At 45.9% G+C, this 27,647-nt stretch overlaps 1 protein-coding gene across 1 annotated transcript in view; it reads left to right on the top strand.

Annotated features, from left to right (window-relative positions):
* The window catches only part of ANKUB1 (ankyrin repeat and ubiquitin domain containing 1), a 97,207-nt gene that overhangs the window by 26,388 nt on the left and 43,172 nt on the right, over positions 1–27,647 (top strand). The window contains exon 3 of the mRNA XM_085635092.1: positions 16,391–16,607. Coding sequence (XP_085491218.1) covers positions 16,391–16,607 — 217 coding nt within the window. The remainder of the gene's footprint in view (positions 1–16,390; positions 16,608–27,647) is intronic.

The raw sequence follows: 27,647 nt of genomic DNA, 5'->3' as shown, positions 1-27,647 counted from the left end.
CCATCACAAATTCTCACTCGAAACCAGGCTTCAAAAGTCAGCCATCTTTTAGTAGGCCACAATAGGCCACAATAGACCATCTTAATTAAAAGAGACAAAACAACGTTACCACGGCATAGTGATTAAACAGTGTTAACCCCACTAATACCCTTATGTGTAAGTAATTATCTAGCTTTAGCAACACAAAAAAACATTAATTCAAAAGCGTTTCGTGCTTAAAAATAAACAGCACTCAGCAACGTTTATTTAATAAAACATGCACATTGTCAATAGCAACATGTAAGCGTTCCCTCGTGTCGGTTTTCTCTTGTTAATACATACATATTGATTAATAAAAAAAACATTTACACAAAACAAATAATTAATGATTAAAATTAGTAATTTTATTTTTACCACGTTTAGACAACTGAAGCTTCAAAACCCAATGAATTTTCAACAGAAAACTCTGCTCCAGCAATATCAGTTGATGTTTTGCGAATATGTTTGTTTCTATTTTGTACCTTTACTTTTTCTTCTCTTTTTCAGATAATTATGGATAATCTCCTTCCTCCAGCCTTCTTCGCTTCGGACCTTTTGTTGCCTTCCTCTTCTAGTTCATCCTGGATCTCATTTCTGGACTTTATCTACTCGTTTGCATTTAAAAGAGGCAGTCTGTTTGTGCCTCATGCCACTTGTACCCTACTCTCTACATTCTAAAACTTTCTTGTTTTTGATGTAGTGCGGCTGCCTGTGACGCATTAAAAGGATTAATGCATAATGATAGCCTCCGTGTCTTTAATGAAATCCAGATTCTCTGGTCATGTTAATAGGAGAATCGCAATTTCATTTGCATGCACCTGACATCTTCCATTATCCAGGTTGCATCCATACATGAAATTGGCGTAAGCTGTGGGGGGGGGGTCCAGACATATCAGACAGTACTTGTCACAGATCAATATCCTCTATCTCTGAGTCTTCCATGTCCTAATGAGCTGGCCTGACTGGGAGGTCTTCATCCGAATCACCTGCAATCAATTGAAAAAATCTCTGTAGCTCCTTACAACTTTTTCCCACAATTTACAAGCTTTTGAGACTGCACTCGCCCATGGCTTGAATATAACCACCCCCACGAAAAACTATTTTCTTTAGTTATCATTCTTGATATTTCCCCTGCAACCTGTAAATGGCGAACCGTCACTGTTGGTGATCACTTATATAGGCCCTACTGATTCACAATTCTCTTGGTTCTCCTCCTACCGTTCCACCAGTTCAACTCGGAAAAATTCAGTAAACTTCATATAACTAAGGGCCAGATGTATGAAGCCTTTTTGCATTTGCAAATGGCCTGATTAGCAGAATCTGGCCAATTGCGACAGTAAAAGGGCGTTTTATTATTTATGCAGCCCATCACATTACCGAATAGCAATTTCGGTTTGACACCAAATACTGATTTGGTATTTGGAAGGGGTGTGTTTAGGACCTCCCTGTCAAATTCCGAATCACATTGGTATGAATTAATGTTTGAAACGTCGACGCATCTCATATATGTCAGCACAGTGCCCATGATTATATTGCAACCCTTAAATGGACCCTGGGACATATGCGCTAAAATTGTAAAGACAAACAATTAATTTACTTTCCTTGCTTACTGCACCTTCATTCTTTGTCTTGTACATAGTGTTTTGTCCGTATCACTTATCACCACATGTCACCACATTTACTTGATTATTTTGTGTGCAATCAACTATGTATATTGTCACAGCCTTGAATATTTGATATAACCTTAAATATACGATTCAAACCTTACCCCGGTGTGTGCTATACTTTCCTTTCCCTAAACACTTTGAAACTGTTACAAGTAAATTGTCTCTTGAACTTTGAAAAGCAATTGAAATACCCGACAGAACCGTTTGTTTTGTTTAAATCTAATACCCAGGCTCTGAGGGACACTGGGTCACCCCATTATTATTGTTAAAATAATCGAGAAACCCTGAAGCATGAGATAGAATTAACAAGGCATTGACAATACCAGATAAAAGTAGAGTTCAACCATTACAGTTGTCTGTAGGTCAATGGAGCCCCTAACTCAGGAAGGCACAAGGTTCTTGACCATTAACACTATAATAGAGGGGCGTGTGGGCTGAGAATCTTAGTCCACTATTCATTGTTTCGAGAGTGAGGATGGAGGGTCTTCGCCAGAGTTGATAGTGCTAGTCACAGCTCTTAGTCCAGATTTTCTTGCAAGAACTCTTCTTAGGAAACAATGGACAGTGTTGCGCAGGAGAGATTTGTTGGAGCTAGGAGTTTCATCACTTTCTTAAACTGGTGGATGTTTGTGGCAAGTCAGATTTGTAGGGGGATGCCTTCCCACATGCTGGCAGCACACATGGAGTGGGCTTGTTTATGGATCTTATTTTCTTTGCAGTTCTGTATCTTTAGTCTTGGTCTATGCGTTGCATATGGAGCACTCACTTCTTGGCAAGGGTATCTTTGGTTGTCATGGCTTTCCATATACCATAATAGGTTTTGAAGAAAATATGTACATTTAGGGCTAGTCAGTGGAGCCTTATTCAGGTTGGAGTAATGTGGCCAAACTTCCTTTTCCAGTGTCAAGCTCGGCACAGAGGAGTAGTTCTCTTGGAGAGAGAAAGAGATGGCTTTGCTAATGCCAGTCGGTGGTGTTTTCACTCTGCCTATGCAAGAGCATCTGGATAGTAACCAAGAATTTGTTTTCAAGGAGCTATGTTTGTATTGTAGTAAGCAGCACAACTGGTGCCAGGTTTCTTGTTTAATCTAGCTGCAGCAGTACTTAAAGAAAAGTGGCTATCAATATGAATGGCAAGTGATTTGGCACATGCAGTGATAGGTGGTGAAAAGACCTCTAGGTGCATGACTGACAGCCCAGGTTTCATTGCTTTATCGTTATGTAGGAATGTCTTTGTCCTATAGTAAAAGATGCATTTCATGTCTACATTAAATGTGATGAGTGACAGCATTGAATCACGCAAACTCCAAGTGACAGATGGGAGCGGGGTAATAGGACAAACTGATGTCAAACTACCAGGACAGAGACTAACTAGCCTCAAAGTTTGCTTTCTATGTCCTGTACTTAAAGAAAATGGGATAGCTTGCCTTGTGGCCAGCACTGCCATAAGGTACAGAGTGGCCTAGCAAAGGGGAGAAAGCAGGCATTGCCACTGACCAGGATTTAGAAGGCATCATTGATCACTAAGATGGTGGTGGGTTTGAGGTCCTTTTAAAAACATTTTTTTTATTAACACCATCAATTAAATACATACCGATTAATAAATACATGAGTACATGAGGAAATACAGCCGGGAATAGCTCTACAGAGAGAGTTAACATTTCATCTTTCAGTTACACAATAAAATAGCAGCAGTTAATACCTTTCCAAATCCGAGGAATTGCAGGTTATTCACACTATTATCGCCTTGCCTCGCAGTTGTTTTTCCAATTGTAGATCGGGGCCCAGATACATTTTCCTACTCTTTGCGCCCTCCTACGCTTCCTTTCATAAATCTCCTTTTCAAGATTAAAAATAGATAAAAGCTGCGTGAAAGGTAGGGGGGTTGGGTCCATCCATGCAGAGGAAAGGCAAATTCTATCCACTGCCATGGCCAAGAAAACAACATTTTGGTGGGCCCTGGACGTTCCTTCATTAGTAACCCCTAATAACATTAACTCGCTACTTTAATCTTCAAGGAGTGCTCTATGAAAGTTTCTATATCCTTCTTCAGGGTGTCTGAAATCGGACAGGTGAAAAACATATGAACAATATCAGCTTCTGTACTACGGCATCATGAGCAAAGGACCCCTGCAGAGCCTCCCCATTGAGCGATCTTGACCGGCGTATAATAAAGTGAGAAGATTGTTTTGTAATGTTGCGCCTGCAACCCAGCCGACCGCAGATGGAGTAGCCAAGCTTAAGCGAGTCTAGAAACCTGACGCTATTCCTACCTAGTCTTTGTTTTCAATTTCTCGCAATGCTTATCTAGATAATCAGTCATCAGCTGAGTCAGCCCTCCATATATTTGGCTTATGGTACATCCCTCATGGTCCCAAATAGCCTCCATTATTGGGTCCTTGCTAAATGCTCTTACCCCCCTTTTCTTTTTGGCTAGTTAGCTCCGCACCTGCAAATATTTGAACAAATCTTTCCAATCAACCCTTAAAAACAATTGGATTTTTTCAAATGGCATTATTCCACTTGTATCTAACAGATCCCCCTCAGCACAAGTGATTCCGTTCTGTCAGAGTGCCTGGATACCCGTAGGGTCACAGCTGCGCTATACAAATACTAATACAATACAATACAATACAATCCCCAATCCTCCCCACTCCAAGCTCCTCCCAGCGCGACATTACTACATTATGAAACATCTCTGGGAATACTGGGTTCCTAAAAAGCGTAGCATAGCAATTCATCCTCCCTAGCCGTAATTTCTTTCTCACGGTCTTGTAGTAGCTAGGTTTGTTAAATTTCAGAAGCCAGTTATGAGTCTCCTTTCCAATTAACAACACATATATATCTGGGAAGCTGTTGCTACACCATCGGTCTGTGACCTTCCGCCCAGTAAACCCTGCATGAACTGAAGTGCAGCTGCCCAATAATACATTCTTAAGTCCGGGACAGCCCATCCCCATCTTTCCCTGGGAAGTGTCATGAATCTGAGAGCCCTCCTGGTCTTCCCATGTGCCCATATATATTTATCAACCATCGTTTCTATCCCCTTGAACAAGTGGCTTTCAATCTCAAGGGGTATTGTTCTAAAAAGATATAGAATCTTTGGAAGAAAGATCATTTTGAGAATATTGCACCGGCCCACAATTGTAAGATGCAAATTACTCATTCGAGATCTCTCTTCCCTTTCTGAATAACCGGGGTAAGATTTAACTCCACAAATTGTCCCAACTCTGATGTTATAACCACACCTAAATAGGTGGGTTTGAGGTCCATATTAACATGCTTTTGGTAAATTGATGTTCTCTATTTAGTACTTTGATATCTAGCCCTGGCTTTTCAAGCATTTTTCTGAAGGATGGGAGTGCAGGAAGGTGATGGGGCAAAAGTGATTCTCCAAACTCGTAATCTATTTAATGAGGTATTCCACAAATGAAAACACACTGAGGGGGGGACCAGGAGCAAGGGTTAAAAGGTAGGTCCTGTACCAACGCTCCTAAGTTAACTACTTAAACAAAAAGGTAACAGTTCCTAAGGGTGGCAGTACCAATAAGGTATCTTGCCTGAAGGGTGGAGAGGGAGCAAAAGAGAAGGTTCGTGGTGGTGTCTATGGTGTAGGCCAGATACTCCTGGGCGGTGTTCAAAGTGCCCTCACACACCCTTGCGGGTGCAAAGCATCATCATCGGGCGTTGCTCCTCGTGGGGGTGGCGCTGCAGTCCCTCACGGGCCCTTCAAGAGGGCTCTCTGTCGGAGATCTTTTGTTGGAGTAGCCGTAGTTGTGCGTGCGGGTGTGTGGGTATAGTGGGTGAGGTGGTGAAACTAAAAAGACCCTAAGGTACCCCAAACGGTTTATTAGTGAGTCCGTAGGGTCTGGATAAAATCTAACGGGGAGTGGTGCCAAATTAGCACTCCAATGAGTAGGGGGAAGGATAGATAATCCTACTGCTCTCAACCCGTGTGTGAATTGTTAGAGTGAGAGTGAGGACGTGAAGTGGGTGGTCAACATGTTTCGCGCTGCCCTTGGTCCCTAACGGATCCTTAGCGCTTCGTCAGGACCTAAAGTGAAGGATAGTTGAAAAATGGAGAAAGAGGGAGTATACTATAATCCCATCTTGAAGGGGAGCACGTATTATTCGTGTCCCTGACAGCGAACCTGAGGGGAGGGGGGGAGACAAAAGAGGCAAAAAATGAGAAGGTCAACGTTATATCCAAGGTAAGGTACAAGTCACTAGAGTGGAGTGCGGACAGGTTCGTCAGCATGCTCAAGTGAAGATGCCAGTGCACAGGGGTGGGACAAATGAACCCTATGAAAGTGATACATTTATAATATTGAGGATTGGGGTGAGTTCATCACCAGGGAGAGTTTTAATGTTAAATCAGTGTGGGAAAACAGGTGAGTAATGTGAGTGTTGAAGCACGTGAGAAAGCACGTCAGAATGTGTGTGAGGTGGGCGTGATGTAGAATGTGGATTACAATGTATAGGAGTGAATTGGATCAAGAATTGGAGTGTGGTGGGTGATCAAGGCAATGATTGGCCTCATTGCTCTTTTATAGTGAACCCTATATGTAAATTAAACATTACACCTTACCTGAGTTCACACCTTCGCAATAAGAGGAGTTGACAGGTGTGACAAGGGACAGAACAATTTCACAGCACTTATGGTGGTAGAAAGTAGAACATGAGGTCAAGTAAAGAGGAGGAGACTCAACTGTTGATTAAGAGGTCAAGCTGCACTCAAAGTTTTCACCAGTAGGAATTGGTAACTCAAGTTGTCATGAGACTGAACTCAACTGAAGGGAGGAGTAGATCAGATTTTCCAAAACAAAGCTGCCAAGTGGATCTGAAGAGGGCGCACAAACACGGAGTAACCCAAACTTGGTAGCAGTGTCAAACTCCCTACGCAATATTTTAGTGAACAACGCTGTGTCAAGCATCGTTCCTTCAACTTGTTACATTTTAATCACACTTTGTGAACCTCTGATGGTCTGAGAGATGTGGTCTGAAGTTTTCCTGGCCTATGTTGAGGTACTGGCTAGTTCAAGACATACCCTCTCTAAGGAAAAAGTCTCTTTTTAGATATTGTTTAGGATAGCGGTGTTGGACTAAAATAAACAAAAATGTCCCATCTATAGAAAACATGGGCGATTAAAAATATTCGAATAAGTCATTAACAGGGATGGTTAATCATAGGTAGAAAGTTAACACAGAAATGGGAAGCTTCAAATTGTACTCCATGAGATGAGGGGGGGGGGGGAGTCAATAGAGGACCATGACGAAGCCCTAAGATTTTTTGTTATTACAAGTAATTTTGTTCAGACGACTGAGAGGTGTAGCAAGACCATATACTCATGGAGACCAATAGTAGGAAAGTGAAAAAACAATTGAGAGTTAATACTGATTTAACCTTGAATTAATATTGAAAAAGGGATGTACCTATTGGAAAGACTTTTTTATAACCTTTTTACTAAGTATATAAATAATACAGCTTCATCCTTAATAACAGCCAATCAGGCAGTATTACATACATGTGTTTAAGCATGTTTACAAGGCACATTTTCAAAATACAAACATATAGCATCTAGGGGCTGACATCTTTTAACAGTGTACTTTTTACAGCAAGGCGCATGGAATACTATAACATCTAACGCATGAGGTCCCATATCAAGTAAGTGATTAAACGCAAGGGATCTTTAGGGCATGATCTGGAGGTTATACCTTCAGCATATATTTCCATCTGGTCTGTGCAATACGTCATATCTAGTACCCAATCCCCTAATTTTGGAGCTGTTTTGCTCACTTATAATATAGCCTCTTGTCTCTTAGCTAATAGCAGGGACATACTGACAAACCATCTAACTTTTTTTGCCACATATGCAGTGGCCCCTAACAGTCCCACCAGTGGAGCAGATTGAAGAGGGTCACCTGTCATAGTCTGCAGTGGTTTGAACACTACCTCCCACTATTCATGTACTCTAGGTCAGTACCATGCCAGTGGGAAGTCTGCATTTCTGCTCTGCGAGCGGTGCTTTATTCAGGTAGGGACTTGAAGCTCCGGCCACTCTCTGCCCATATTTTTAATTGGCTTGTGTCATTATCCACTGTAAACTGTGGCAGTTCATTGGTTAATAGGTTAGTAATCCTTCCTTGGTACTGCCTTGTCTCATTTTTTAACCTCCCATGACAAAACCCCCTGTTACATGTGTTGTTACTCAGTAGGCTTTAATTACAGCCTCTGAGCACTATTTTTTCAAATAGCTTTGTACTGCCTGCTGTTGCAGGCAGGACACGCTCTCTCCTAAAGCTTTTAAAAGAATGTTTATAGCACAAACGCATTTGCAAGAGTTTAAGCTATTGGCATGGCATTGTAAATGACAATCCCTTTTATTTATCTATTTTACAAACAACACATAAATAAAAGGCATTGTCATTTACAATGCCAATAGCTCAAACTATCATAAATGAAAAACCTATTGCATTGCAAATGCTTGTTACTGCTTCATCTTCTTCATGGCACATTAGTGTTTGGGTTAAAAATAGCCATGCAATCTGGTGTGTTATAATAATGGGTTAAGAATGCAAACTGAGCTAGCTTAGGTCTGAATTGCATATGGAATATGGATGTGTTAAGGTCCTTCTCCCACCCACTTGTAGCACCCTTAGGCAAGTAAGTCCTGCTAGCCAAGACTTCCGAATACAAGGAATAGATAGACTCGCCAGAATCCACTCGTTGGATATATTTGGTTAAGAGCGGATATTCCTTGGGAGATCTGGGGCCGCCCTCATAGCTGCTGAGTGCAGTCGATGGCAGTACAGCTCGCCCATGGGAGGGTTTTCTCCTTTTGACCTGTAGTCCAGGAGAGACAGGAAATAGGCCTCTCAGTAACTCCACAGCCACCAATCTCAGAATTCTACCAGAGGTCACATCCAGTGGGGTGAGTAGTGGATTACCTGTAGCTGGTAACAGCGGGGAGTATGGCATATCCTAATCAGCTCATCTTGCCAATCCCCACCATGCCCTTCAGGTCATGCCAACAGCATCAGCATCATCTCTCAGGGAAGGAGACCTCAGACATAGACTAACTAACGGTGTGGCAGGGCATGTCAATGTATGTTCTATACGTGCATGCCTTAATGGTGCCAATGTATTATATGGTTTGCCTGTGCAACCATGCAGTATATGTAAGCATCTGGGACCAAAAGGCGGCCATCTGTCACAGACATGATTAGAACAGACCACTTTATATGCAGTTGCATCCCTCCCCATATCAGCTTTGTGAATAGTTGATGTAATTGTGTAATGGAATGCATTGGAATGTGTACAAGGATATTCCCAAATATAGGTAACAATTTTGGCATTATGATGATTTTAAGCAGAGAGATGGGACTGCAGATGGATAGCGGTAGATGTAGCCACCGGGCCATTTGAGACAATGGAACCCAAAGCTACATCAACATTGTGTCTTAATATTTCAGGTATTTTCCTGGTTAAGTGGAGACTTCAATATTTAACAGAGTCTGTGGTTCAGTTTAAGAGGTACTCAATTGTAATTTCAATGGGGGCCTCAGTTAGTGGGAATTGCTCTGATTTCCCCTAATTGATTTGAAAGCCAGAGCAGCCACCAAATGTCACTACTTCTCCAATGGTAAGAGACATACAGTATTACACCGCCTGCATACAACTATACCATCAGCAAAGTATTTCCAGTCCAAAAGCCACGGTGTGAGGTGAACTCCCGCAGTTACATGCTAACGACTCCACAGCTATAGCAGAGATTAGTGGAGGCAGCCCTATCTGACGCCAGTGTCTATCAGACTAGAGTGACCAGAGGGGGAGGGGCTGCCCTGTCTGGTGCCAGTCTCTATCAAACTAGAGTGATCAGAGGGGGCAGGCTGCCCTGTCTGGTACCGGTCTCTATCAAACTAGAGTGACCAGAGGGGGCGGGATGCCCTGTCTGGCGCCAGTCTCTATCAAACTAGAGTGACCAGAGGGGGCGGGCAGCCCTGTCTGGCGCAAGTCTCTATCAGACTGGAGTGACCAGAGGGGGCGGGATGCCCTGTCTGGTGCCAGTCTCTATCAGACTGGAGTGACCAGAGGAGGGGGGATGCCCTGTCTGGCGCCAGTCTCTGTCAAACTGGAGTGACCAGAGGGGGCGGGGCAGCCCTGTCTGGCGCCAGTCTCTATCAGACTGGAGTGACCAGAGGGGGTGGGATGCCCTGTCTAGTGCCAGTCTCTATCAGACTGGAGTGACCAGAGGGGGCGGGATGCCCTGTCTGGCGCCAGTCTCTATCAAATTGGAGTGACCAGAGGGGGCGGGCAGCCCTGTCTGGCGGCAGTCTCTATTAGACTGGAGTGACCAGAGGCGGCGGGATGCCCTGTCTGGTGCCAGTCTCTATCAAACTGGAGTGACCAGAAGGGGCGGGGTAGCTCTGTCTGGCACCAGTCTCTATCAGACTGGAGTGACCAGAGGGGGGGGGGGATGCCCTGTCTGGCACCAGTCTCTATCAAACTGGAGTGACCAGAGGGGGTGGGGTAGCCCTGTCTGGCGCCAGTCTCTATCAGACTGGAGTGACCAGAGGGGGTGGGATGCCCTGTCTGGCGCCAGTCTCTATCAAACTGGAGTGACCAGAGGGGGAGAGGCAGCCCTGTCTGGCGCCAGTCTCTATTAGACTGGAGTGACCAGAGGGGGCAGGATGCCCTATCTGGCGCCAGTCTCTACCAGACTGGAGTGACCAGAGGGATGGAGAGGCAGCCCTGTCTGGCGCCAGTCTCTATCAAACTGGAGTGATCAGAGGGGGAGAGGCAGCCCTGTCTGGCGCCAGTCTCCATCAGACTGGAGTGACCAGAGGGGGCAGGATGTCCTGTCTGGTGCCAGTCTCTGTCAAACTGGAGTGACCAGAGGGGGGAGAGGCAGCCCTCTCTGGTGCCAGTCTCTATCAGACTGGAGTGACCAGAGGGGGAGAAGCAGCCCTGAATGGTGCCAGTCTCTATCAGACTGGAGGGACCAGAGGGGGAGAGGCTGCCCTGTCTGGCGTCAGTCTCTATCAGATTGGAGTGACCAGAGGGGGAGAGGCTGTCCTGCCTGGCGTCAGTCTCTATCAGACTGGAGTGATCAGAGGGGGCGGGGCAGCCTAGTCTGGCGCCAGTCTCTATCAGACTGGAGTGACCAGAGGGGGAGAGGCAGCCCTGTCTGGCGCCAGTCTCTAGCAGACTGGAGGGACCAGAGGGGGAGAGGCTGCCCTGTCTGGCGCCAGTCTCTATCAGACTGGAGTGAGCAGAGGGGGAGAGGCAGCCCTGTCTGGCGCCAGTCTCTATCAGACTGGAGTGACCAGAGGTGGAGAGGCAGCCCTCTCTGGCGCCAGTCTCTATCAGACTGGAGTGACCAGAGGGCGAGAGGCTGCCCTGACTGGCGCCATTCTCTATCAGACTGGAGTGACCAGAGGGGAGAGGCAGCCCTGTCTGAGGCCAGTCTCTAGCAGACTGGAGGGACCGGAGGGGGAGGGGCTGCCCTGTCTGGTGCCAGTCTCTATCAGACTGGAGTAACCAGAGGGGGAGAGGCAGCCCTGTCTGGCGCCAGTCTCTATCAGACTGGAGTGACCAGAGGGGGCGGGATGCCTGTCTGGTGCCAGTCTCTATCAAACTGGAGTGACCAGAGGGGGAGAGGCAGCCCTGTCTGGCGCCAGTCTCTATCACACTGGAGTGACCAGAGGGGGCGGGATGCCTGTCTGGCGCCAGTCTCTACCAGACTGGAGTGACCAGAGGGGGAGAGGCAGCCCTGTCTGGCGCCAGTCTCTATCAGACTGGAGTGACCAGAGGGGGAGAGGCAGCCCTGTCTGGCGCCAGTCTCTATCAGACTGGAGTGACCAGAGGTGGAGAGGCAGCCCTCTCTGGCGCTAGTCTCTATCAGACTGGAGTGACCAGAGGGCGAGAGGCTGCCCTGTCTGGCGCCATTCTCTATCAGACTGGAGTGACTAGAGGGGGAGAGGCAGCCCTGTCTGAGGCCAGTCTCTAGCAGACTGGAGGGACCAGAGCGGGAGAGGCTGCTCTGTCTGGCGCCAGTCTCTATCAGACTGGAGTAACCAGAGGGGGAGAGGCTGCCCTGTCTGGCGCCAGTCTCTATCAAACTGGAGTGACCAGAGGGGGAGAGGCAGCCCTGTCTGGCGCCAGTCTCTATCCGACTGGAGTGACCAGAGGGGGAGAGGCAGCCCTGTCCGGCGCCAGTCTATTAGACTGGAGTGATCAGAGGGGGACGGGGCAGCCCTCTCTGGTGCCTCTGGCAGTCTCTGTCAGATTGGAATGCTGATTAATTTATTTTGATCCGTGCAAGTGGGTTGTGTATAAAAGTGTAATCGCTTTCAAGTAATATGCACCAAACCCCATGTGCCCGCAGAACCTTGTGCCTATAAGGCCGTTCCAATGAGCCTTTTCATGTCTAAACGTACAACAGTAGCTGACAGCTGTGGATCAGCTGGATGCAATATTGTCATCAAGGTGCACAGATTGAGCACAGAAGATCCCTGGGATACAAAGCCAGACTGGTCTGGCTACACCCAGAACTTCATCGGCAGTTGCAAGCCCTGAGCCAGTATATTTGCAAAGATTTTATTATCAGAGTTCATCAAAGAGGCCTACAAGAGGCGCAATGAAGTGGGTCCCTACTCAACTTCAGGATCACAGTAATCGCAGCTTCCGTCATTGATGGGAGAGCTTGCCCTTATTAATGGCAGCATTGTACACATCTTGCAATCCAGGGGCCAATACATCTAGGTGCTCTTTATAGAATTCAATGGGCAGGCCATCCATTCCAGGTGCCTACCACTGGACAAACCTTGGACTGCGTTCTGCACATCTTCTAGCATTAATGGAGAACTGAGCAACTCCCAAGTTTCACCTTTAACCCAGCCCAACGCCACACCATCCAGATATGCCGCAAGCTCGCTTGCCATTCTTATTGCTCTACATGTATCCAGTTCTTTATAGTATTGCATAAGTGTTTGTAGAACATCATTTGCCACAAAAGAAATTGTATCCCAACTGCTCCTTATGCATAATACATGTGGGTAATTTACAGAAACTCCAACAACCCAGGTTAGTGTCTTCCTGGTGTAGCCCCCTACTCGAACTGACACGCTCCCGCAGGTTTCCCTAGGTCTGATGCCTCCTGAAATTCCGGCAACAATTCTTGAGACTTAGCAAGCATGGCCTTCATTTATTGGAAGCATATGCAACTTCTAGATTTTTTAGTTCAGCTTCTAAACGGTTTAAAGGGCTATGCAAGGATGTGAGGATTTCTGCTTCATTTAAGATACAGACTCCACATATGTATTTTTTTGGGAGAGTTTCATATAGCGTGAACTCGACCTGAATGTATCAGAGCTCTTTACATGAGCATCATTTGGGATACAGATGGACACATTCATTTTGTTAGGCACAGGGGGATTACGTGATTTGCCCAGAATCACAGGATGTTGAGCGTCCCTGGCAAGACTTGAACCGTGTTCCCCAGCTTCGAGGTTGACCGCTCTAGCCATTAGACCACATGCTCTCCACAGCATCCTCATCACATAGGATGCCTTGAACGCTTCCTATAGAGTCTCAACCTGTGCTATGAAGTGTTCATTGAGGGTGAAATATTCCAGTATGGCTATCTTCATCTCAATTCGGAATACCAGGTCTTGCAGCTCTGTCTCTTTTAAGTGACAGTTTATAAACCTGGAGGCGGGGAGGGAGCCTCAAGAACCAGTAGGACTGGGGAACGATCCCATAACATTCTAGGTTTTTGATTGTGATATCACGCACCTTAGTCATGATGGACTCAGATAGCAGCCATGGGTCAGTACAGAAGGTCATATCATGCACTGAACAGAAGCAAGTATGTTCAGTCCCACTCATATGGAGGGCCCTACATGTGACCACCAGATCATTGCATAATGTGCTAAAGTGCCTCTCTCGATTTTGTGGGATATCTGCTAACCCCCGATATTCTCTATAAGGGGGAGTGCAACGCCACATTAAAGTCCCCTCTCCACACTATAGGCCAGTGCCTATATTTAGTGCATTTCATCATGACTTCATCAAAGAAAGCGGGGTTGCCTATGTTAGGGCCATAAATATTTCTGCTCAATGCTTGCTCCGTATTGAGTGTCCTTGGTACTAGTACCAGCATACTGTTCGTATCCATAATACATTCAAATAATGTAACCCGGTAGACCTCTTGATAAGTGTTACCATCCCACTCCATGGGAGTAGGTAGAATATGATGAAAAAAACAATGTGCACCCCATGTGGATGCACAAGTAGGTGCACTCGAAGGTTATATATGTGTCTTCTGGAGCAGAGCTATTTCAATTTTGTGCCTATCAAGATTAGCGAACAACCGTTTGGCTTTGCGCAGGTTGTTCAGACCGCGAATATTATCCTTAGGCGGGCCAAACCATCATCCGCACGTAGCTTTCTCCTAACCAGCTGTGCTGCACAGCCAGGTTAGAGAAACAGTGAAGACTCGCAGGCACTGTCTGAGCGACAAACAAAGCTGCTCTGACCAATCCTGGTGCTGCTCTCATGCTATTGAGAGCAGCGCCAGGATTGGATGGGGAGCCTGTGCTGGTGTCCCAGGGAGTGCTGGGACACCATCAGGAGAGAAGAGGAGCACAGAGCCGGCAGCATCGGAACAGGTACGTTTTTTTGTGCTTATTTCCCTGGTCCCTTGTCTCCCCCCCCCCCACCCACCCTTGAGTTGTGCGGTAGCCACCAATGAAAATAATGCACCTAACCATTAAATCTAAAAAACTGTCTCTGTAGGTGAAGCATATGAATAGATGTGACTGAGCACTTTCGTCTCAGAAGACTTTGTTTGTGATATTTGAACTAAAATAAATACTTGCTTTATTGACTTTTCATCTGTAATGTAAATGGGGTTTTAATCTGGTGGTTGTGACTCGAATGCAAAAATGTTGATATAGTGAGAACCATTGAACAGCCCGCTGAAAATGAGCCTGCAGAGCACAGAAGTTTTAATTTTGAGGCCAAGATTGCATACTGTTTGCAGCACACATGTTCCCTATGGAGGAGTGGCCCATCCATAAAACTGTATTAAGCCGTCACCTAGTGTGGGATGTTAATTCGGGCTCCAAATTCTAGGAGAAAATGTAATTAGAACGGAATTTGAGGGCACTGATTACATAGTTCACCAAGGGTGGCGCTTCAGCCTCCCCTGCCCATATACTACTTTATACAGCATACTAGAATTTCCAGATTGGTTCAGTTATGACAAGGAACTCGATGTCTTACAATTCAGCATGTTTTGCAATACCGCAATATGTTACTACAACAGTATGTGGAGTCCCTCACAACTGTATAAGGTGCATCACCGTAGTGCGATGTGTTGCATACAAACTGTTTGCAAGAGCGGTGCAAGACTGGGGTAAAAGTAGGAGGCATGAATTGGTCCCACTCCTGATGAAAAGCAGGCTGGAGATGTATCTGGGAGGCGGATGTCAGCGCTGAGGATTGGTGGACACTTGGTCATTGACTTGCCCTTGGAGACTCATTTGTGATCAATTACACACTTACATACCCAGCAGCTCAGTGCCCAGGTGTTCATCTATGCCAAACAGTGAGGTGAGGGGAGTGGTAACAAGTGTAACGCGACTGCCCGGCGAGCCCCACTGTGATGGCTCCAGTTAATATGCCATAGGTAAAGACAAACACACTGTGATGGCTATTTTTCCCTGCTCACTCCTTTCCTATGCAGTACTGGCACACACACAAAAAACAGTTTCAAAGCTGAGACAAGCAATTGGTCATCTAGTTCTTGTCTGAGCAATATCCATTCAAACCAGAAACCAATCCTGTTTCTGGTTTGAATCCTGTTCCTAAAAAAAGTAAAGGTGTGCAGCCAAATTCCAGTTTCCCACATTGCAGTGCTTGTTTTTAATGACCAATAACAGGTCTGGGGCACAGAAAATATTCTGTCTGCGGAGGGAGATATCCTGCAGGCGACTACCGGAGCTACTATTTTGAGACTTAATGCGGGGTGTGTTCCTTCAAACACTTTGATTTACACCTGAGCCAAAAAGTGAAAGGACAGTTAGTGCCCGATTTACAAAACCTTTTGCAAGTACAGGAAGTAGAACTAGAGGACCATATGCAAGTACAGGAAGTAGTACTAAAGGAGCATATGCAATTACAGGAAGTAGTACTAGAGGACCACATGAAAGTACAGGAAGTAGTTATAGAGGACCATATGCAAGTACAGGAAGTAGTACTAGAGCACCACATGCAAGTACACAGGAAGTAGTACTAGTGGAGCATATGCAAGTACAGGAAGTAGTACTAGAGGACCATATGCAATTACAGGAAGTAGTACTAGTGGAGCATATGCAAGTACAGGAAGTAGTACTAGAGGACCACATGCAAGTACAGGAAGTAGTTCTAGAGGACCATATGCAAGTACAGGAAGTAGTACTAGAGGACCACATGCAAGTCCAGGAAGTAGTACTAGTGGAGCATATGCAAGTACAGGAAGTAGTACTAGAGGACCATATGCAAGTACAGGAAGTACTAGTGGAGCAGTGTCCCATCCATTACGTACTGTTAAATGCTTTCATGAGTCCAGCCCCTTTACTTTTAGGCTAGACTGCAAGCAAAACGCCATAAGAAAATACAAAAAAAATCCTCTGAAATAATATATATTTTTTTCTTTTCAGGAAGAAGATAAGCCAATCCTGTATGTATTCAATGCCGCCACTGGCCTCACTATGCCTATTATGGGTAGTATTTATCTGCTTACTACAACCGTTTCCGACTTGAAGACCCTGGTGACCCAGAAGTGTGGCTTTCCTGTCAGTGTTTACTGCCTGCGGACACCCCAGGGAACGGAGATGTACGACTGCAACACGCTCACTGATTACAAACTTGACATAGGTATGCAACGGCAGACACTGTTATATTGACTTCATAGTAGGTGCTCAAAATTGACAAGAAAACACAATTTAGTACATTGTTGGTACTACATTGATGGGTCATTCGTGCAACTACTACAGAGGTGGTCATTAATGACATTGTGTAAGGCAAGTATTATAGAGTAAGTTAATAAATTTAATTGTATGCAGTAAATTAGAACAAGATTTAGGGTTAGTCCTTTAATTTACATTGAAGAAAGGCTAGACATTATTTAATGCATTTACTCCGATGTAATTAAATTAGGGAGAGTTATGGCCAGTAGAAGAGTTAGCCTAAGGATAAATATTTATATTATTTTAAATAATTAAGGTTTAAGATGAGAGTTAGTTTTAGGGTGAGGTTAATGATACTTATTTCATTTATTTTAATCTAATGTGCAACTCTTAAGTGCTAAGGTTAGAGATAGTCCTAGAGCTAGACTGATAATAATGATAGAATTTTACTTTAATTTGAATGAAGTTTTTGGGCCTGATTTAGATTTTGGGGGATCTGGTCCCGCTGTCACTTTTCTGACGGTTTCACCGTGCGCCTACTTTGCGGTCTGCCTGCCCTGTTTAGATGTTGGTGAGTCTATGGAAGATAGTCCGTCCGAGTGCCGCCATCTCTGCCAGAATTTTCCTCCCGCATCGACGGCGACATAGGCAAAACCAGAAGTCAGAGGGAGTCCAGACAAAATTACCGCTGGGCCAATCATGATGGGCCTTTCTGTCGAAGAAACTGTGGCGGGGACACCTCCAAACTTGAGATGGTGGAATCGAAGGAAATGAGGTTGAAATGTAATTTCTTTTCCGTTTTCAATTTTAATTTCCGTCTTGCACACCATTGTCCAGGTCCTTCCTTTGCTCCTAATACTTTTTTAAAATTTTTATTTATTTTGAACTGACCACACTTGTTGACATACATAGCTGTGCGCCTACAACCCTGAGGCCGGCTGCCATATTTGAAAATAATCACATGTCACCTCAGCTTATACCACATCCCGGAGGCTGGTTATCACTGTGGTCAGACTTACGGCTCCCAATACCTTCCTTGTTTACAAGCCTGTATGCCAGTACTATGAGTCTTTCCCCCCTTGTGAGGGCACAGTTTTTATCTTTTCTCCTTCCCCCCTTCAACCATAAAGAGTAAGAAAACAAACAAAAGGGGGGAAATAATAAAAAAAAAGAAACACAACCCCATAACCTTACTTAGCCCCCACCCCCTTGCTCCTAATACTTGACCACGATGCTAATCAGCTCTGTTGTCGCCTGAATCTAAGGTAAGCTTCTTTTTCATTTGTTTTACTATGACTTGTGCATTAGCATTTGCTTTGGCCTTGTGTAGTTTTACATTGCTCTTAAATGGATCTTTTTTGTATGTGTAATACAATGGTGTTCATATTGCAACTTATCAAGGTAAAATGAACACACCTTTATTGACACTTAGAAAAATATGTGTTGGTTGTGGGAGTTGTGCTGTGGTTGTACATTCAGTTGTGTGTGTATGTTGTGTGTGTGCTATACTTATATAACAAAACTGGCATAACACATTAACTACGTATATTTTTGAAGCAAACATAACATATATGGGTAGTAACACATTAATAAGTAGTTCTGACCAGTCTTCACTCCACCATGGACTCACTTCGACAAGACTCCGCCGCTAGGACAAATCCAGCACAAAAGGGAAATCTTAAATAGGCTTGGCGCAAACCCTCTGGCCATGGAGCACTGTTAGCCAGAATTGGAGTCTGCCAAGTCGACAGAGGCGCGTCGCTTACGCAAGGGTAAACAATTTGTTGATGAGGACGTCAGTTCAACCAGCCACATCTAAATACAGCGGGCAAGACTCCATCAGCTCGACGGAGCAATCATTTAACTCACTGAGCCATTCTGCTGGATTCATAAGCCGTCTTATGTTGTGTAAGATATGTTGATGTATTGCTGTTTAATGTTTATGTCAGAAGTGATGATACCACAGGTGGGTTAATGTTCTTGGTACTTGAGCAGCTGGAAATACAGGATTTATTAAATGCCTGCAGCTACCAGCATGGCATTATATTACTTTTCTACAATGCATCCTAAATTCAAATAAAGAAGATACGCTCTATACAACTGCCTGGATCATGCTCGTCTCTGTCCCTCCTTCATCTCAATCCTCCCCACCCCATATGGGTATTGCTTTTAACCAGTATGTTTGTTTTATCCGATACAACTACACAAGTCAAAACTTTTAAGGATCCAAACTTAGCCTTTGCAAGGAGGTAGACTAAAGCACATTAGACTGCCATGGCAGAGGGTGCAGTTAGAACCAAAGCGAGGTGATCTGGCATTGAACACTAGATGATCGAAATACCCAATATTTACAAATGTGGTTGACCAAATAACATCCAATTGTGATTTAATCTGCCCTAGAAATACAGCAGAACTGTAAAGCTGTGAGGGCGTCCCCACAGATTGCTTTAAACACTAAAATGAACTATGTTTCATTTAAATAGTCAGGTGTTGTTTCCTCTTTGGATTAGAATTGATTGTGGCACCAGAGTATGACATTACCAATGTACCACAAGACCTTAAAGCCTTTATGAGAGTTGAGCATTGCTTAGGGCCTGAATACATCTTTGGCGGTGCAGCTCGGGCGTTGCGCTAGCAGTTCACTGCAAATGCTGTGCATGGTCCGCCTGCCAGATTACAAGTTCAACTTGTGTCTGGTGGGCTTTTCTTTTGTCGTTCCCACGGCGGTGCCCTGAAAACAGGCCTGTGGCTTCTTAAGGTTCTACACCTGTTGCCAAGTGCTTAAGAATGTGATGATGTGAATAGGTTCTCTTGTTCACTAAGAGCCTAGCTGTGAAACCTAAACAGCTTGTCGTAACTGCTGCTTGTGGATGGGATCCTTTCATGTGAATAAACCTACTTTCTACTTCTAAATGGACTGACCTGATTCTTACATTGCCCCGCAATGGGAACGCAAAAGCTGTTCCAGCACAGCATGGACTGTGAAGTGCTGGAACTTGGGGTGCACGCAAACAGTGGGGCACATGTTGTGCCCCCATGAATGCATCCCCAAGGTGGCCAGGGCATGGGGGCCCTATAAGGCCCCTTTGTTTCCCCACTGCCAGCCTTTTCATGGTGGGCTCACCACCATGAAATGGCTGGTGGTGGGGAAACTTGTAATATGCTCTGCGGATCGCTGTAGTCCCACCTTCCATATTGTATACCCCTGTCCGCTGCACCGTCGCCAGGAAATGGAGGTTCCCTGGCACAGCCGGCGCAGCGGTGAAGGTCCGAATGGCCAACTCATAATACGGCAGCCACAGGACCACCACTGCTGCGCCACTGCGAGTCTGGTGGTCAAAGACCGCCAGACTCGTAATTTGACACTTAGCTTTTAGTACAGTTTTCAGAAAGGACATTAGCCTGAGACAAAAGCTTTCAAGACAAGATTTAGAAAGAGTCTCTGTAAGTCCATAGGTGTTGAAGAGTAGAGTAAATCGTCTACATTGGTTAAATTGACAATGTCAATATTTGCAAGTATTTGAGAAAATCAGTCAATTTCATTCATAGTTCCTGGCAGGTAGGTCATATATAATAATAAAAGAAGTGAATATCCTAGGCAACAGACGTGATCAGCTGGCAGCTATACCATTTCACCCTAACCACTTTTTACTGTGTAGTTCAACAATTACATTTACAAGTGTCTTTTTAGTCGCCAAAGAAACGATTTGGAGCACAACTCCGTCAAGCGCTGCAGTATAGTTGATGTAACAGACACATCGGCTGTTATTTGCAGTGTTTACAGGATTCATTGCTAGTATTGACATGGTAATTGAATTGTCCATTGTGGAACAATTCTTGGAACACACTCTTGGAGAACTCTATTAAAAAAATTCCATCAACTGATGCTTCCAGTTTTTGTAGAAGTACCTTTGATAAAACAATCTTTTAAAAACTATCCATCTGACTCTAACCATTCCATCAACCAAAGTTTTTCAGAAAGCTGATTGCTTCATGTTTGTAATCAGCTGTAAGCCTGTCATCTTTCATGAGGGTGTGATGACAGATGAACTAAAGATGTTACCATGGAGTAGTGTTAAACCATTTCTGTACTCACAGGATCTCATTTTACAATATCATCTGGAATCCCATTCTGGCCCAGGGAAAAGGATGGTAAAAAAATATTGTGGTCATCTCTGATTCTTAGAAGAAAAGGATGTTCAGTGTGGCAAAACAGTCCTAGTTTATAGTTCCCTCCTTTTACTCCGATATAGTTGTTAGTATATATCTTAAAGAGGGTATGTGTTAATCTGTGTTCCTTTTAGAGAATGTTAAACTATACCTTACAAGAGATCAAATTTTGCAGGAGCCATTTGCTTTAATCGAACTAAATGGCGTAAGCACCATACGTTCTTCAGTTGTCTGTATTTAATTTCTGATATATTTCTCCTGTGCGGAGCTTGTAAAATCCCTATTAACCAATTCTTGGGGTCCTCAGAGGCTCCTTTAAGTAGATTTTTCATTGTTTCCTAAGTTCCAGTTTGAATGTGTGTAGCTCATATTTAAATAGAAAGCAGTATTAAAGTCTCAACTGGTAAGTTAGACAGATACTGCTATTCACCCTCCGCATCGGGAAGCCACAATATCAAAGAACGAGAATACAAACCACTCCCATGTGCTGGCTCCTAAACTACGTGAATAGTTGTATTTTTCTGTTAAAGGAGCATTTTTCCATAATTTTTGTTTTGACCATGAAACTCTCGATCTGCTGTTAAGAGAGTCCTCCAGTTTGGGGACTTCCTCATTAGAATTTTGCATGCATTGTACTGTACCAGATGATCTGCTTGAAAGGTGATTGCATGCCACCCTATATTTATTAAATGCAGACAATGATCTCTTTGAGACTACTGTAATATTTCAAACATTTTAGACCAGATGAACAGCAATTTGTAAATATGTGCAATATAAGTCTATACTCATGCCATGGGATGTGCAATTGAATTGAGTAGGGAAGTCATTAGTGAACTGATCCAGAAATTCAAATATAATTTTGCCCCACTGATATAATTTTTCCACTTCCACATTTCCTTCAATGCTGGTACATGTTCCTCTGGATACCAAAAACTTCTTCTCTGTTATCTTGGTTGAGGGACTCATTATCATAAACTAAATTTGAATTAAAGTCACCTGTGAGAATTATGAGGATGGAAAGACATTTGTGAACCGTCATTCCTGTTGCACACCGGTATCCCCGCACACCGCACAGCTGATCGAAGAGCTGCCTCGGTGTTTGCCGCCATCCCGACAAGTCCTCGAGCCTGGCCACGCCCCCCGACGCTCGGCCACGCCCACCATCACACTACTTAAAGCGCGACTCCGCTCCTACGTGCATTAGTACTGCTGCTGTCTCCTGAGGCGGAAGCCGGGAGTTTTACTTGTAATTTGTTTTAACCTGTTCTGTTTTAAAACTCACCGTCATTCCTGTTGCACACCGGTATCCCCGCACACCGCACAGCTGATCGAAGAGCTGCCTCGGTGTTTGCCGCCATCCCGACAAGCCCTCGAGCCTGGCCACGCCCCCTGACGCTCGGCCACGCCCACCATCACACTACTTAAAGCGCGACTCCGCTCCTACGCGCATTAGTACTGCTGCTGTCTCCTGAGGCGGAAGCCGGGAGTTTTACTTGTAACTTGTTTTAACCTGTTCTGTTTTAAAACTCACCGTCATTCCTGTTGCACACCGGTATCCCCGCACACCGCACAGCTGATCGAAGAGCTGCCTCGGTGTTTGCCGCCATCCCGACAAGCCCTCGAGCCTGGCCACGCCCCCTGACGCTCGGCCACACCCACCATCACACTACTTAAAGCGCGACTCCGCTCCTACGCGCATTAGTACTGCTGCTGTCTCCTGAGGCGGAAGCCGGGAGTTTTACTTGTAACTTGTTTTAACCTGTTCTGTTTTAAAACTCACCGTCATTCCTGTTGCACACCGGTATCCCCGCACACCGCACAGCTGATCGAAGAGCTGCCTCGGTGTTTGCCGCCATCCCGACAAGCCCTCGAGCCTGGCCACGCCCCCTGACGCTCGGCCACGCCCACCATCACACTACTTAAAGCGCGACTCCGCTCCTACGCGCATTAGTACTGCTGCTGTCTCCTGAGGCGGAAGCCGGGAGTTTTACTTGTAATTTGTTTTAACCTGTTCTGTTTTAAAACTCACCGTCATTCCTGTTGCACACCGGTATCCCCGCACACAGCACAGCTGATCGAAGAGCTGCCTCGGTGTTTGCCGCCATCCCGACAAGTCCTCGAGCCTGGCCACGCCCCCCGACGCTCGGCCACGCCCACCATCACACTACTTAAAGCGCGACTCCGCTCCTACGCGCATTAGTACTGCTGCTGTCTCCTGAGGCGGAAGCCGGGAGTTTTACTTGTAATTTGTTTTAACCTGTTCTGTTTTAAAACTCACCGTCATTCCTGTTGCACACCGGTATCCCCGCACACCGCACAGCTGATCGAAGAGCTGCCTCGGTGTTTGCCGCCATCCCGACAAGCCCTCGAGCCTGGCCACGCCCCCTGACGCTCGGCCACGCCCACCATCACACTACTTAAAGCGCGACTCCGCTCCTACGCGCATTAGTACTGCTGCTGTCTCCTGAGGCGGAAGCCGGGAGTTTTACTTGTAACTTATTTTAACCTGTTCTGTTTTAAAACTCACCGTCATTCCTGTTGCACACCGGTATCCCCGCACACCGCACAGCTGATCGAAGAGCTGCCTCGGTGTTTGCCGCCATCCCGACAAGCCCTCGAGCCTGGCCACGCCCCCTGATGCTCGGCCACGCCCTCCACCATCCCTTTATCATGGGACGGTGTCTTTGGCCGCGCAGCGGACGCGCGCAGCGGGCGCGCCGCCGGCGCGCCGAAGGCGCGCCAAAGGCAAGCCCGTCTGCGCCCGTCCGCGCACGGCCGGGCCCAGGGCCAGAACCCTTGCTGGATAAAGCTGCCCCGAAGGTAAGCTACTCTCGTCGGGACCTCCTAAGTCTCAGACCCCCCATTACCCCCTCCTGTGAGTATGTTCACGACCTGAATGGACCATTCATCAGCTGTACTCACTGCCATCCAGTCCAGCTTACTCTCCCTATTCGAGCCTCCAAGCTCTCAGCCCTCAAACTCGCTTCGCTGAATTGTCGCTCTCTCCCTAAACATGCGACGCTGATTAACCACCTCATAGAAGACCATGACATAGACGTCCTTTTCCTGACGGAAACGTGGCTCTCTTCCCACTCAGAATCAGATATGGTGCTAGCAACCCCACCGGGCTTCCTCATCCAGTCCCTACCTCGTCCCTTAGGTAGGGGTGGTGGTGTCGCCATTATTCATAGGGACCATTTCCTCTGCAATACTAATGACGCACATATTCCTGATTCTGAAAGCCTGCAGTTTACAATTAAGTTAGACCCGACTAACTCTCTCTCAGGGATCCTAGTGTACCGCCCCCCTGGTCATCCAGGTCCTTTTGCTAGTTCTCTCCTGGACTCAGTAACTACACAAGCCCACTCCATTACTAATTTTATGATAATAGGAGACCTGAATATTCACTTCGACGACCCCTCAGATCCAGGGGCTATCGACCTGATCACTGATCTGGCGGCCCTTGACATCCGCCTTCTAAACTCTGGAGCAACCCACAATAAGGGTCACTTGCTGGACCCTGTGTTCACTAGTTCCCTCACTATGATAGCTAGTGAGTCCCTTCCTCTCCCTTGGACGGATCACTTTCTAGTCTCCTTCCAACTTCCGGGAACTTTTAGGAAACCTCATAAACCGCCCACTTATACCAGGGACAGGGCCTGGTCCAGGCTCCCCACCGAAGATTGGGCCAGGACCCTAAAGCCAACCACCCCTGCTTACGCAGAAGACCCGGATGTCGCCGACAGTAAATATAGAGAATGGATTACTACCTCCCTAGATCTCGTACTCCCATTTAGAACTCGGGAGGACAAAAATGGGAAACTAGGCTCCGGCCCGTGGTATACACCGGAACTTCGTCTATTACGCAAAAACTGTAAGAGAGCCGAACGACTTTGGAGGAAAGACTGGCAGCATGCCAGCAAGGAAGCCTACCAAAATTCAGTCAGATTATACAAAACTGCTATTAGGCGCTCTAAAGCTTCCCACTATGATACCCGGATAAAAGAATCCACTAATTCAGCCAGGGAATCTTTCCTAATTGTCAAAGAGCTTCTGAAAGTACCAACCACTCCGCCCTCCAATAGCCCCCCCGTGGACCGAAGCGACGAATTAGCCACCTATTTTAACGACAAAATTGCCCGTATCCTAGCATCCCTTCCTCCTTCATGTCCCTCTAGCTACACGGACAATGGTCCACCCCCCAACCAGTCTGGAAGCAGCTTACGCCCTCAACTTGCGACATTTAGACCAGTAACCTGTAACGAGGTAGAAGCAACCTTGACCAAAATGAAAAGCGGATCACCTTTGGACCCTGTACCCTTGAGATTCCTTAAAACTGTTACCCCCGCCATCATTCCCACGATCACGGAGCTTATTAATAGCTCACTTGCCCGGGGTTCGGTTCCCGCTAGCTGGAAGAGTGCAGTGGTGAAGGCACTCCTAAAAAAAACCCAGCTAGACCCAGCAGATATGGCCAACTACCGGCCAATCTCACTCCTCCCTGGTATCAGCAAGGTAGCCGAGAAACTGGTCAACAGACAATTGTCTCAGTTTCTCGAGGTAAATAACATCCTACGGCAATCCCAAACTGGGTTCCGCCCGGGCCACGGCACAGATACTGCCCTTCTCGCCGTCATCGAAGAGGCAAGGCGCATACTAGATTCAGGAGGGTCAGTGGCAGTGATCCTGGATCTTAGTGCAGCCTTCGACACAGTCAACCATCGTGTCCTCCTCAATCGGTTGACGGCTGCAGGGCTGACCGGGACGGCACTCAGATGGATAGAGTCCTTCCTTGCTGGGCGCACGTTCCAGGTTTGGGACGGCAACCATCGCTCGTCCACTCTTCCCCTCATGAGCGGGGTCCCTCAGGGATCTTCCCTGAGCCCAACGCTTTTTAATGCTTACATGGCCCCCCTTGAAGACGTGGTGATCCCATTCGGCATAAAAATAGTGAGCTACGCTGATGATACACAGCTGGTCGTCTCCCTATCCCAACTAGACGACCACCCAGACAAACTGGCAAACTGCCTTACGGAAATCCACGGATGGATGTGTGAGTCATCACTAAAACTAAATGGGTCAAAGACCGAAGTGATGCTCATGGGAAAGCAATGGGTGACCATCCCCCCAGCGGTCTGGCCGAACGTGTTCGGAGAAATTCCTACCCCGAAACATGAAATTAAGACCCTAGGTGTATGGTTAGAACCCGAGCTCTCCATGAAAACGCAAGCGGCCAAAACTGCAGGAACCTGTTTTGGGCTTATGCGTACTACCCGCAGGATTCTCCCCCTACTCCCCCCCGCAGCCAGGAAACTACTGGTCCAAGGGCTCATACTATCACGTTTGGACTACAGTAACATGATCTACCTGGGAGCCCCTGAGGCCACCCTGGCGAAACTGCAGCGAACACAGAATGCAGCTGCCCGTCTACTCATGAACCTTCCCTCCAGAGTGTCAGCGAAACCTGCTATCAAGGCCCTGCACTGGCTCCCTGTGCGCCAAAGAGTGGAATTCAAAGCCATGTGCACGGCATTTAAACTGATCAATGGAAGTGGCCCTTCGATCCTCAGCGACCTGGTTACTCCATATAAAACCTCCAGATCCCTGAGGTCTGAGAGTGAGCACCTAGCCAACATCCCCAAATTTAAAAAGACTCGCACTGGAGGTCGACGCTTCTCAGTAAAAGCGTCCACTGGATGGAACGCCCTCCCACGCACCCTTAGACTGGAATCCAATTATCTAATTTTTAGAAAAAAATTGAAAACACTCTTATTCCCTAAATAAGGCCATCCCCCTTCTTTCCTCCCTCCCATCTGGACAGCTAAGTTTATAGCGCGGGGATGCCCTTGGGTCACCAGGCGCTTTACAAATCGCTAAATAAATAAATTGTGAACTAGTGTTGCCAACCCCTGCAATATGGATTTTACTTTTGCAAATTTTCAATCTAAAGAGGGTGATCGATAGATACTTAGTATACAAGTATTCATAATTAAAGCAATGTCAGTATTGAAAGAGCACCCAAATACAAGTAGCAAGTCTGTTGAAATTGAAATATAAGTCAGACTGCAACTCAGGGTACCTTTGTGGTTCTATTGAGCTTGGTATTTTTGGAATGCTGTAATAGATGTTATGAACTACAATAAGATGGGATAAGTCTTGGTGTAAAACAGGGTTCTGCAAAGTCGGTCCTGGAGGGCCTGATACATGCCAGATATTTAAGATAACTCCATTTATCTAAATGGGGAAATACTAAAAATCTGGCATGGATCTGGCCTCCAGGACCGTCTTTGGAGTACCCTGTTGGAAAGGATCAATGTCACCTCCAAATATCAAGTTATTTGCATTCTTAGAATAAGGACATGGGTTCATAAGTAGTCTAATGGGACCAGCATAACTATTTATTGTGATCACTGAGATATCAACCGCAGTGACCACAAGCTCCTCTGAGACAAATGGATTTTGTAACCTAGATTTGGTACCTAACCTAAGGGAGTTTGTGAACTACTCGCAGTTTCAAGCAATTAGTGATATTTATTTCTTGAGTACGATTTACCACAATACCAAGCTCTTCTAAAGTCAGTATGGTACACCATACGCTAGTTAAGAAACTGGAATAAATCAGGTGGCACTAGTTAAAACGGTGCCCTTGACATCCAGGATAGGAATACATTGGATAGCCTGGATCACATCAGATATTAACCGGCTAAACTTACTAAAGATGTTGAGTTAAAATCTCTCTCGTCAGAATGATGTTGGCAACAAATCAATTTGGAGAGTTTCACAATTACTCCAGCTGTTGATCTCCACTCTCATTTGTGACCTTTCTATATAACTTTGT

The sequence above is a fragment of the Triturus cristatus genome, chromosome 11 (genome assembly GCF_964204655.1).
Source record: "Triturus cristatus chromosome 11, aTriCri1.1, whole genome shotgun sequence".
Lineage (NCBI taxonomy): Eukaryota > Metazoa > Chordata > Amphibia > Caudata > Salamandridae > Triturus > Triturus cristatus.
The sequence above is the reverse complement of the archived record's forward strand: the minus strand, read 5'-3'. Positions and strand labels throughout refer to the sequence as shown.